The sequence below is a fragment of the Adiantum capillus-veneris genome, chromosome 2 (genome assembly GCF_014529385.1).
Source record: "Adiantum capillus-veneris isolate H3 chromosome 2, ASM1452938v2, whole genome shotgun sequence".
NCBI classification, from domain to species: domain Eukaryota; kingdom Viridiplantae; phylum Streptophyta; class Polypodiopsida; order Polypodiales; family Pteridaceae; genus Adiantum; species Adiantum capillus-veneris.
In genome coordinates, this window is record NC_140932.1 from 35,804,427 (window position 1) to 35,817,673 (window position 13,247).

The following is a 13,247-nucleotide window of genomic DNA, read 5'->3' on the forward strand; positions in this document are numbered from 1 at the left end:
ATTGTGAGCATGACAACTTCCGTGGCCACCTCTACATTTACACCACCTATTGTTAGTAGTGTTGCAGACGCCCAAACACACGCTCCAGTTGTGTCGGCAGTACCACCTACTACGACTCCTATTGCGACTCCTAGTGCGGGGGCACACAGGAGTAGTGCAGGGACATTTAGCTCTGGGCAACCTGACATGTTTGCCAACTTTTTGCCTCAGGCCGACAGACTTCTAGATGCGGACAGAAGAGCAATTTCAACTATTATAGTTGCAGCCATCTCCTTGCAAGGTACTAACAGCCTGCATCACGCTCTATATAACAGCATGCAAAGAGAAATGCGCAGCCACCCGCAATGATCGAGGGATAGGGATATGTTAATTGCTCAGGCTCAAGGTCGCATAAGGATTCTCACTCAAGAGGTACAAGACCTCAAACACATAGTCCGCACTTTAGAAGTGTAGCTAAAAGAGGCTAATGATATGGCAGCAGTTCAGGAACTTTCTCCTGTGGTAAATTCAGTGTGTCCTCATGTGCCCAACATCAGTCTATAGCCGCTTTACAAACAGCTACAGCTAGAGCTCCAAATTCTACGCAAGTTCCTGCTATGGCACTACAAACAGACGCTTCCAAAGCTCCTTCCGGGGATTCTCAAGCAGCCAAAAAAGATTCAACCTAGTATGGAGTCTCCAGGACCCTCCATGGCCTCTCCCTCCGAGTCCGCCCTTTCCCTCCTCCCTTCTACAACAGCTTCCTTGGGTTTCCACCAATTGTCCCACCTTCTCACACTATTCAGTCTGCTACTCATGGGGTTGCTATGTACCCTCCTCATGGCCACTACCCTCCACCATACACTTGGCCTCCATCTCCTTACCCACCTCTCTACCAGACTCGCCCTCCTTCTCCATCGTCCGACCATCAGTAGATATCACCTCTCGGAGTCTTCACCAATAGTAGACTTGGTTGTAGATCTTTTAATCTCCACTCTCTGGGACGAGGAGCGGTCTTGTGGCGGGCAACCTGTAGCAGGCTACAATGTCACTTTCACAGGACACAGTTAGTACAATTGGTCTGGTCTGGTTCACACTGGACGGACTCTCTGGGCTGGGCAGTGACACGTGGCAAGGATACGGACGGTCTAGTGGACATCGTGCCCAAGTCAACACCACCATTCAGTTTGGAGATAGACTTAGATGGTTGACATTTATGAGCCGTTGGTGGCTCTCTATGGTTGTACATATGAGTAGTAGTTGTTGTGTCACGTGACACATCCAACCCTACGTTGTCCGTGGACAAGCTACAGCATGACAAAGGTTCAGGCAATCCAGTCAATCTAGCTTAGGAAGTGTTCATGCACTTTTGTGACTGTTTGCAGACCGTGCATGCCCAGGCAGTTTGAGTAGATGGAAATCCTCTGGTTTCACACAACATGATCATCAACATTACCATCAGAATCCATCAGGAGCAGTTTCCAGTGCATAAAACCTATTTTTCGTATTTTTGACATTTTTCACTTATTTATTAAGTGACTTTTGTTGGGAAACTGGGTAGGGCAAAATGAGTAAGATAATATATAAGGAAACCAAGGCTAGCATCATTTGGCAGAAGAGCAAGGAGAACACAGGCACAAGTGTAGCAGGTTCCCTCTCTCTCTCTCTCAAGCTAGATTCCCCCCTCTAGGTTGGCGTTTTTCCCCAAGCTACTTGAGCGTTTTCAGCGCTGCCCTTGGGCGATTTCAGCATGGTTTTCACAGGAGATTCCAGCCCTGCAGTTGGTGTGTCCAGCAGCATTGTAGGCAGCAGCAATTACAGCCCTATTCACGTTTATGGACAGCTATCCTCAGCGTTTTTGAACAGCCCTATTCAGAGTTTATGGACAGCTATCCTCAGCGTTTTTGAACAGCCATACTCAGCGATTCCACAGGAGAATTTCAGCCAGCAATACAGCGTTATTTGCAGCAGAATTTCAGCGACAAAACAGCCTCAAAAACAGTGTTTCTCTGCAACAGCCATTAGCGTTTTTGGATCTAGCCAGTCGTCAAGAGTTTCAGCCTTCAAGTCCACAACAGCAGATAGCGATTCGAGTCGTCGCCGCCGTCATTGTGGTCTCCACATATTGCATCATAGTTCTCAAGTTTGCATCACAGTCTTGTACCGGTTTGTGCAATCAATAGTAGACCACTCTCACCATTGAGAGTGGGGCCTTCGGAGCAGGGTTTTACAACTTTCCGGTGTCGTATTCTCTGTTCTCTCTATCTCTCAGTCTGAGCACCTTCACGCACAGTGTCTATTCACTTTGTTTGTGACCACTTGCACTCTCTCATTAAGGGTACGGAAGGCTCTCCCTTGCGTAAGTAAAAGGAACCTTGAGCAGGATCGGATCACTCATTTTGAGAAAGAATATCATTCACTTCCGTTGCACCTTACGTGTTGGGTCATCAGGATCATCTTCTTCATATATGGTCCAGTGTCGTCGTCTAGAGCAGAGAGTCATACACACAGCACGTCTGCACCATCCCTGCACATGTGAGCCTCGACACCCATATTGTACTCGTGAGTTCTGGGCTGGAGCTGAGTGTGCTGTCATGCCAGAGTCTGTATCGGTTCTCTGAGATAGTCGAGTCCATATGTTCTCGTCTGCTGTTGTGTCTCTGTGCTGATTAGCTGTTATCTATTGTTTTCTGTGTTTTTATTCTGTTTTGAGTGAGATGTCATGCACATTGCACTGAGGAGCACCCACTGTAGAGAGCACGACACACTATCTGCGCTACACTGCCAATGCTTGATCATAATATACCCTCTTGACCATCCGTCCCATGGCAAGCTCTTGTAAGAGATTTTCCTCCAAGCTTCGAGTCTTCAAGTGGGCATTCATTCACGAAGCCTTGATGCCTTGCCGTCAAGTCATACCAAGAGAGAGGTGAACCAAAATTAGCCCTCACATACCCTCTGATTGCACATGAGCACAACCAATGTATAGTAGGTGTAGACATTCGGGAGCGTTCCCATACAACATCCTTAGTACGAAGCCTAGGAGATCATTGCATATGAAGCATCTCTTAGTAATAGGTTTCCAATTGATTACTTTCAACTAAGACTTTGTTATCTATATAGGAGACCCTAGGGGCAGAGAAGCAGTACCGATTGTACAAGTACCCGGAGCACAAGCATTCCCTCACATTTTTGCCTATAGGACCTTGAAGTTTTACACCAACACCATTCACGCTTGCAGATCTACTCCACAATTGAAAATCAGCCCAACGTTTTTCAGCAATTAGCATCTAGCACCATTGATTGCAGATTTTAGCCTCAGCATTTTCTGTTTTTAGACCCTAGGCTCGCAGATCCAAGCATTTCCTGCAAGATCCCATCAACATCTCAACATCCAAATCCATTGTATCAACATTCATGTAATCCAAAGCAAACCTCTAGCTTTAATTTGACGGTTTCCACTAGAGCATGTTGTAGACTTTCTTTAGCTAAAGCATCTGCCTCTTTATTTTCTGCTCTAGGTACATGATATAAGAAACTTAGACACACCCAAAGTCTAGATTATGTCGCGACACAATAGAGCTTCACTTGAAAATACTTCAGAATTCAAGAGTCGACATGGCCCAGCCTAGTTCTGTGCCAAGAGAGATTGGCCCCAGAGATTGGCGTCCTTTTTGATATTTCTTTTATTAATCTTTGAGCAAAGTACAATTCTTGCGGGTGCTCGCTCTCAGACTGTGCATCCATATGCTCTGAGAAGTGAGACCCTTTGGGTTTATTTATTCCTACAAGGCATGCCAAAAGTAGAGCCCCAAAAGCATGTAAACTAGTGTGACATCAAACGTTTCGGAGTTTCGTGCGTTTCGTAAATTCGAGGTTTCTAAAACGTTTCGTTTCGGAGCTCAAAGAAAGCGAAACACAGGTGTCGTTTTACATGTATGTACCCATAATTATACATTGAATTTATATGCAAATTCACTTGTCAAGACATGTGAAATACCAAAATCTAGATATGAGACTTGAGTCACGAGTGAACAAGGTAAGTCGGCAGTCAACTGCAACAACGTACAGGTATAGATGAGCGGGCCAAGCTCACGTGCAAGGTTGAGATTTGATTTGATATTTACGTCCTCGGGGGGCCAAAATGACCCATGGGCCCCTCGAAAACTCTAAGTAAACTCCCCTTGTGGGGGTGTGTGGTGTGTAACACCCTTTGCCTTTTCCATGAGTAGTGTGTGATGTTCTAGAATACTGGCTAGGTATATGCCTAGAGCTGTAGGAGATGGGTCGGTTTTAGAGAGCAGTTCCTCAAGAGTAGTGCATCCCCTTGTAAGCTACTGAAAATGAGAGAGAGAGAGAGAGAGAGAGAGAGAGAGAGAGAGAGAGAGAGAGAGAGAGAGAGAGAGAGAGAGAGAGAGAGAGAGAGAGAAATGAAATGAAATGAAATGATATATTAACATCTACAAGAGGCCAAAATGACCTATGAGACCAACTGATTACAATGATGAGTCTAGTACCAAGTCTGGGTACAAACAAGAAAACTACAAACAAAGAAACGATAGGAGTGCTACCGACTCCTATGGGTGGCTGGTAGGCTGAGCAATGGTATCATGCCATAAAGGTACAAAGTGGGGATAAGTGTCACCATGATACAATATAGCAGTAGCATGAAGCCTATCCCGATCGACATTCTGGGTGTCGTGCTAGAATCCTGTGGATCCTCTGCCGCAATCTCCGCCGGTGTTGCGTGGCTCCCCTCCTCAGTCGCGGTCGTCTCGATCTCCCTAACTCTATAGCTCGATCAATGAGAGTACCGCTGATGTGTGTATGGGTGGGAACCGAGCTCTCTGGAGGTGGTGTCCCCTTTGACTCTGTGGTACTCAAACTGAAGAAATCTGAGATGCGTCTCTGGGACTGTCTCTGCCTTTGCCCATTCAATAGAGCGTCTCTATGTCTCTGAATCTCAAGTAGGAATAATCCAAGACATCTTTGATCCTGATATCTCATGACTCTGTCTAACGAGTCAAAACCATCTCTGAATAGACAATGAAAGCGTCCCCGTATCTCATAGTAGACTGTGCAGCGACATATGTAGTGAAACTCTGTCTCTGGCTCTGCATGGCATAACTGACATATCCTATTGTCTGCTGGTATGCCTCTGAATCTACCTGTCTCAATCCCAAGCTGGTGTGAAGATGTGCGAATCTGGCCAATAGCACATCGTAACCTATGAGATAGATGTGTGTCCATGTAACTGGGCCGTGTGACAAATCCGTCTGTCGTGAGTTGAAGAAGATGTTCTCTATAGAAAACCCTCTTCGTACCCAACTCCCGTGATGGTTCTATCCATGTCCTCTTGCTATCAAGCTGGATAAGATCCTGCCGAATGAGTCTAGTAGTCTCCATCCGTGTAAGAGCCAAGGATGGTGCATCAAGAGAATACTGGAAAGGGGGCAGCCTGTCCATGCTGAAACCATGCCTCTGAAACCATGAGCTCATCTGTGCATACCAACATGATGTATCTCCCTGTAATGCCAGCTGTCTGGATGACTCGAGAGCAAGCCTGGCATACCTGTCCCTGGTGGTGTCCCATAAGCTGTGTACAAATGATACTGATCTGGTGAGTGCCTCAACCTCCATAGGTGGGGCAGCCAGCTCCGCTCGTATGATGTCATGTGGGACTGAGGCCTTGGCTCTAATCAGCCTAGAAATCATAGATATCAGGGGTCTCTCCATATTAGTCCATCCAGCACTGTCAATAGACGGTCCCCAAACCTGAACCGCGTAGTGCATAACTGAAGCGACCAAAGTATCGAAAAGCCAGAGCTTTGTTCGAGGTTCTTGGAACTGAACTTGCGAACAAATCCTCTCTAAACCACCTAGGGCTGCATAGGCACGAGTCAATCTAGTGTCTGCTACCACTTTCAGTGTGAACCTCGGTCCACTAAAGACCACCCCAAGATATGTGTATGCATCAGTGTACTCCATACTGTCCTATCCATATGTGAAAGTAGGTGCTGATCTCCTAACCCACTGTGGCGTGGTATTAAATACCATGACCTTGGTTTTACCAAGGTTGACAGACAATCCACTATCCTCTGCAAAACTATGCAATGCGTCCAAATGTCTCTGCATACCCTCTGGCGATTCTGATATCAACACGATATCGTCAGCATACAATAAAAGAGGGATCCATGTCCCTGCAAGCTGTGCACCTCTATCTCCTCCTCTGTCAATATAATCAGAGACCCCATCAACATACATACCAAATAAAGTAGAGGACAGTGGGCACCCCTATTTCACTCCGATGGTGGAGTGAACTATGTCGGATATCCCCTCTAATGTGCGTACATGACCCATCACTGATCTGTACAATGCCATGATCCCCCACATCAGCTCTGTGGGTACCCCCAATTCCATAAGCCGGTGCATCAATCTGGCCCTCGGCACTGTGTCAAAGGCTTTGCGAAAATCCACAAAGCTGCAGTATATCCGTCTACCATGTGCTCGACCCTCCTCAATGATAGCCCTGAGTGTAAAGACATGATCTAGTGTGGAGAAACCCCTTCTGAAACCAGCCTGCCCAGGTGCTCGTATGCCCATAATCTCTGCCCAACTGCTCAGCCTATGCTCGAGGATGGATGCATATAACCGTGCCAATGTGTGTCCTACCATGATAGTACGGTAATTCCCCGGCACTGTGGGGTCACCTGTCTTGAAGATAGGTACAATAGTAGATAATCTCCAAGACTCAGGGAGACCCTCACACATGACACGGTTGAATAGCCGTGCAAGCATCTCTGCCAACAAATCCCCAGCATGTATAATGTGCTCTGCTACCAAACGCTCATGATCCTGTGCCCGTCCGGTCTTCATCCTGTCAATGGCCTCCTTTACCATCTCAGTGGTAAAGAAGGTGCTCGTAGCCGGACATGGCTGTGGTGGGTCTGGTAATGGTGGTTGTCCAGGTACAGTGTATAAAGATGTTGCATACTGCCCCCATATCTCTGTAGAAGTAATCACTGGTGGGGGAGACTTTTCATGGAATAGACGCCAAGCCTCTCCTGAATCTCTACTAAGGAATAGCTGATATAAATCTTGCTCCATCTGGACCAAGAAAGCTCGCTTCTTCCGTCGCACTAGTCGTCGTGTAGCAATGCGAGACTGTCTATAGGTGATCACTCCCAATGTAAGGTCCCGCTGTATCTGAGCTCTCCTCTGTCGACACTCCTCATCATACCAGTTGTTCTGAGGCATGTGCCCAGAACGACGTCTCTGCCCAGGCTGAGTGTGTGGATATGCCTCTGTCGCTGCCCCATGTAATGTCACTGTCAGCATAGATGTGATCTCCTCCACTGTGTATACTGGCTCTGATGTGCATAAAAGCCTACGTATCTCCTCCACATATACTGAGTCAGTCTCTGGTGTAAAAGTATAGCGTGTATGTCCACCACCCCGTGAGGCCTGAGACGTATTGTACTCAAAGGAGACTGATAATGTTAAAAGTGCATGATCTACTGCTATCCCAACTGGCCTGGGCCCCACTGTGAAATCCTGAATGTGAGAGATAAAGCTCGGATGTGTCAGAACATAGTCTACAGTGCTGGACCCATGTCTATGTGGAAAACAAGTAAAACCTGTAGACAATGGGAAAGTCGTTAAGCCATTCAGTATGGCTAAACTGTGAGTAGTCGTCATCTCTCTCAGGTATCTCCCATACTCTGTATGCTCTCTGTCGTGTGAGCATCTCTCAAGTCCCAACTCCTCAGGCTCTAGCTCTCTAAGCATCTCCTCTGATGTGTCATAGAAGACTGTCTGTGAGCTGCCTGTACGGGCATTGAAATCCCCCAGGAGTATGATGTCTCCATCTCTGGAGAACTCCCAGATATCATCATCAAGTACAGAGTAAGGAGACTGTCCTCTGGGTGAAGCATATACTGAAGTGCTGGGAGGAAAATAGCATATGGCGATGTACAAGAAACGTCCAGTCTCTGCCCTCAGCCTCACCCACAAGTATCTGGCCTGATCATCTCTCCGAACTATGTGCAATAGTGGTTGGAGCTCCTCTCTGAAAAGAACTGCTACACCTCCTGATCCTCTAGTCCCATGCGCAGTTCTGGTGCATGTCCTACAAGCTGTCTCCCATCTGTATCCTGATATGTGCGGCATCAACTGTCCTGGAGCCTGATGAGTCTCTGAGTAGAAAACAATGTCTCTGTCTCTGAAGCTATTCTCAAAGGCCCCCACATCAAGTCTATACGAACCATTACAGTTCCAAACTGCCATCCTGAGAGTGGTCCCATAGGTCTCGCACCGTCATGTAGAGCGGTGCTCTGTAATCACTACTCGTCCATTTCTGTAGAAAGCTAACTTCCCCTTCTCCCTTGCTGCTATAATCTCTGGCATGACCTCTCTCATATGTGCAAGCTGTGAGAGCGTAAGATCATCTCCTAAAAAGATACCTGTTTTCTTGAGGGTTGGCCTCTTCTTTAAAAAGTCTTTCTTTTCTTCCATGGAGGGAAAGCGCAAAATGAGAGCCCGTCCTTTTGAAGTCTCCCCATTACCTTCACTCTTCTTGCCCACTCTCCAATCTTGTGTGTGCAAGGGCTTCTCCACCCCCATCATGGACATGAGGCTCTTCACCTCTCGGTCCACCTTATCTGAATCTTTTAGGCCGGTCACTCTCACGTGTAGAGCGCTTACCCTTCTTCGTTGTTCCTCTTCTAGTGTTTTGTTGATGATGTCGGGGGTAGTCGGAATTTCCCTTCCCCTTCCCTTCTTGACAACTTCAATCCATTTTTCAGCCTCGTCCATTTTCTTTTGTGTTTTGGAGAGAACCTCCACCCATGAGGTCTTCATTTCTCCTTCCTCCTTTATTTCTTTGACTTGTGCTCGTATACTATTCAGCTCGTCAATCATTGATGGCTGAATTTCCCCATCTTCAAGGCGTCTTCCCTCTTTGGTTTCGTCGAGTTCCTCCCGAAGGGCTGAGATGCTACTTTTTAAAGCTTGAATTTCATTCCGGAACTCCTTGCGTTCTAGTTCCCTCGCCTGTTCCTCCCTCTTTTTCCATTCGAGAATTAAATTCTTCTCTTTCTTCCACTCATCCATGTGGGCTTTGCATTCTTTCAACTCCTTTTCAATGGCTGTCATCCTCTTGCTTGTGACCATGTAGTGCGCCGCCATTTGTCTTGCCTTATTTGTTTCACTTTCTGAGAGAGAGGAGAGAGCAACCTATACGCACCGCATTATGCATACATATGTTTCCCCATTCAGCCTACATGGCATATGTTTGCTTTCTGTATGTGTCAATTTGCAATTTCTGTGAGCTTTGCAGTTTCCAAATTCCTTGCAAATAAATCCCTGCAGGTAAGATACTTGTTGAAAGCTATACTGGGCTCAGTACGCGCAGAATGAATGCTGATGCTGATGGCAGATGCTACTGAACTGGTGTTGAAGCTACTGGATGGCTGAGTACTAAATGGGTACTGCAGGATGCTGACTCCAGGAGATGGCGATGAGGCCAGGGAGACCTCTGTGATGTCTTGTCTGTTGACACGCCGAAGCCCCTGCTGAAAACTCTAACTCTGGAGCAGCAAACGCTGGTACAAGTTGAGCCTAACGCAGGCTGCCAGGTGCTGGGCGTAGGATAATGCAGGTGTTTGCTGGCTGACCCACGCTATCTGCCGATAAAATGCTGGTGTTCTGTTGTGGTCTTCAAGGCTGCTCCCTCTGCCTTTCTGCAGCCCTGCACGTTCAGCAGCTCCTGCACGCTCAACAACCCCAGCCGCTCTGCTTCCCTAAGAGCCCATGCTCTGCTAGAAACCTGTGCGTTGTGGTGCTGAGGCTGAGAACTTGTGCGCTGTAGTGCTGAGGCTGAAATCTGCGCGCTGTGGAGAGAGAGAGAGAGAGAGAGAGAGAGAGAGAGAGAGAGAGAGAGAGAGAGAGAGATTATTCCATGTTCGTGAGCCGACCTTTGTACATGGCTTAAAAAATCCCCAAACAGATGGTTTGACGTCAAGCAGTCAAAAGGGGACCCAAAAAAAAATAAAAAATCAACTCGTTTCGTGTTTCCCCCCTCCCCTGCTGGCCCGTACGTAGAGAGAGAGAGAGAGAGAGAGAGAGAGAGAGAGAGAGAGAGAGAGAGAGAGAGAGAGAGAGAGAGAGAGAGAGAGAGAGAGAGAGAGAGAGAGAGAGAGAGAGAGAGAGAGAGAGAGAGAGAGAGAGAGAGAGAGAGATTATTCCATGTTCGTGAGCCGACCTTTGTACATGGCTTAAAAAATCCCCAAACAGATGGTTTGACGTCAAGCAGTCAAAAGGGGGCCGAAAAAAAAAAAAATCAACTCGTTTCGTCAGTTTTGCCGTTTCAAGGTTTCGGAGGGTCGAAAGGCGTTTTTATGTTACTATTTCATTGTAAACTCAAAGCAACTTGATCCAAAGACTGCCAATAAAAGCAAGCAGTGCCAAAAGCGGAATGACTGTACGCTTCTGCCACGCCATGCAATCAGTAGCATGAATCGCGGGCGTCTGTACAGTAGCCACGTTAGCAGTTCCTTGCACATTTTTTTAAAGGCTAGGTGTCCCTTTGGCCCCTTGGCAATTGTCCATAAGTTAGAATCAACGTATTAGTTGGTCATGCCACGTCATCCGTTTGTGACATAACCCTCTCTTGAAAGAGTTGTAATTGCCCTCAATTATGCTTGCAAATCAGATAGAGGCCATAAACCATTTCAGCATCCACTGACTCTATGTATCGACGCACTAGACACGACACATGTAGCACTTGTACAAAGACGTCAGTCACATCATTCCACATGACATCCCAAGACATCACATGAGAAATTAATCACAGAAAAATTGATTCCAAATCTCAGACCATAAATGCCAGCAACGTATTTAGTAACCGCATCAAAATCCATCCCAGACCTCATTGATGTTGGATTAACTAATCCTTATTGCGATCATGTCTATAGAGATTTATGAGATCGAAATGTTGCAGTCATTTTGTCTTTCAGTTCGTGAACTCAAACAAATCAAATGAGAGAGTACAAATCATTTAAGTTCAATTTCAGGAATTCCATTTCATAAAGTCGTACAACAGAATACTGTCCAAAGGGATATCAGTGACTCTATTCAATCTAGGTAATGTGTGAGAAAGAAGCGGAGTGACTTCCCTCTCGTGCAATCCCTTTGCACCAGATTCAACTCTATTGATCTGCGGGATGTCTGGAAATAGATGCAGCTAAACGGAATGCTTCAAGGGGAAGTTGCATAATCTGAGGAGTATCTGCTAGGTCCTCCTCCTCCATCCACTTCGCATCTAATGCCGGATAGTTCTTGAATTCAACTGAGAACCGCTGAATCACTTTACCTTTCTTTTTTCTTTCCTTGGGTACCAAAATCTGTTCAAGAACGAGTAACTGCTCGCTCTCTTCTACTTCTGGTTGCTCATCAGGCTCCCCATCAACTGCACCTCACCTTTAAAAGGTTTCAAGAGACTCACATGGAATGCATGGTCGGCTTCAGTAATCTTAGTCTTTAGTGCTGAGAAATGGTGGAACCTTCTGAGCACCTTTAATAATCTCAAATGGCGCCTTCCTCGTCGACGAGTGAACCATGTTATTGTACGCAAATTCCACAGAAGGCAACTTTTTTTTCCATTGAGTTTTCTAATCAGAGATGTAAGTCTTCAATAAATCTAAAAAAATTGAATTGGCGATCTCAGATTACCCATCTGTGTGCGGGTGGAATGATGATGAAAACTGCAACCGCATGTCAATGTTTTCCCAACTCCTCAATCGGGGATCTCTATCGAAGACTATTGTCTCAGCCATGCCATGTATTGGAAATATTTGTGCAATGAATAGTCTCGCTAAATGCTCCGGCTTGACTGTTTGCTTCACTGGAATGAAGTGAGCTTGCTTGCTAAATCTGTTAATGACAGTCCAAGTTCAATCGTGCCCACTTTGTGTCTTCGGGAGATCAAAGATGAAATCCATTGCAATACTTTCCGAGGGGCGGGTGGGAATGGGTAAAGGTTGTAGTAATCCTTGTGCCTTATGCCATCAGCCTGTCAAACTTGACCTTTTGACATACTAAACATCTGCGAACAAAGTCGTCTACATCCTTCTTGAGGCTCAGCCAAAAGAAATAACGCTCCACCCCCTTCAAGGTGGTGTCGATGCTGCGGTGACCCATAAATGGTGGACAGTGGCACTATGTCAACCTTTTTCCCTCAAAGGCTGTGTAACACACAACATTGTTTCTTCATCAAGTAGCCATCCCGTCTGGAATATCTTGGCACTATCTCCCCATGCTGTATCCGAGTGAAAACATTGGTAAAATCAAGATCGGTGGCGTACTGGTCAACCATATCCTGGAAGCTTCTATGATGGATCGCGGAAATAGCCAAGACGAGAGGCTTCCGAGACAATGCATTTGCCACTAAATTTTCCTGGCCTTGAACATGGACAATTTGGAAGTGAAACTGTGACAAGATGTTAGTCCACCGCATCTGCTTTTCCAAAAGTTGGACCTATGACCAGAAAATTACATCATCATCCTATTATTCAAATCTCTAGTACAAAAATCACAAAAGATTAAGGTAACATTTGCTAAAGATGTAATATACGTGGCCAGTGAAGCCAGCTGGTAGCATCTCTCCCAAAGCCTGATCTCCTGAGTGGGCTGCCACTGCAACAGTGTAGAAAACACTCTTTATATGCAAGTTCTTCAGTGCTTGCTAGTTTTACTTGGTGCACTTTGTGTACTGATGCAGAGTATTTTAAAGAAAAAGCTAGCAGCACATATTGGATCATATTGCAGGTGATGGAAGTGGGAGAATGCTTGGCAAAAAGACAATTTAAGCAAGATTCTTGTCCTGCGAGTTTTCATAAATACTATTATTATGACTTTGTTTGTCTGGATTCATATTATAGTCTTTATGCTTATATTGGATTTTAAACTTTGGGTTTCAGGTTAACAATTGCGCACATCTCGTAACACAGTTAAATAATGTACTTGCAGCTGAGGGCGATCTTGAACAGCTGTTTAGTAGTGTCCCACACATACCTGATGATTTTTTTCAGACCCTGGAATACACATGGAGAGGCCGTGTAAAGCGAGAACTTGCTGATGATTGTTATGAAGAAGTGCAAAATGCAGCTCAGCAATTAAGCACTGCAGTATGCCTGAGATATATTCAATAGTAATTTTTTAAATTCGGTATCTCTTGGAACTAGGTTCTGAGCTGTGTCTCTATCTTGAAC

General features: G+C 45.9%; 1 protein-coding gene across 8 annotated transcripts in view; it reads left to right on the forward strand.

The window, feature by feature from the left end:
* The window catches only part of MSH1 (MUTL protein homolog 1), a 212,754-nt gene that overhangs the window by 157,746 nt on the left and 41,761 nt on the right, over positions 1-13,247 (forward strand). For 7 of the 8 annotated variants that reach the window (XM_086484589.1, XM_086484534.1, XM_086484541.1 and 4 more), the window contains exon 17: positions 12,957-13,163. In XM_086484589.1, coding sequence (XP_086340715.1) covers positions 12,957-13,163 — 207 coding nt within the window. The remainder of the gene's footprint in view (positions 1-12,956; positions 13,164-13,247) is intronic. The other variant, XM_086484566.1, reaches the window with a different exon arrangement.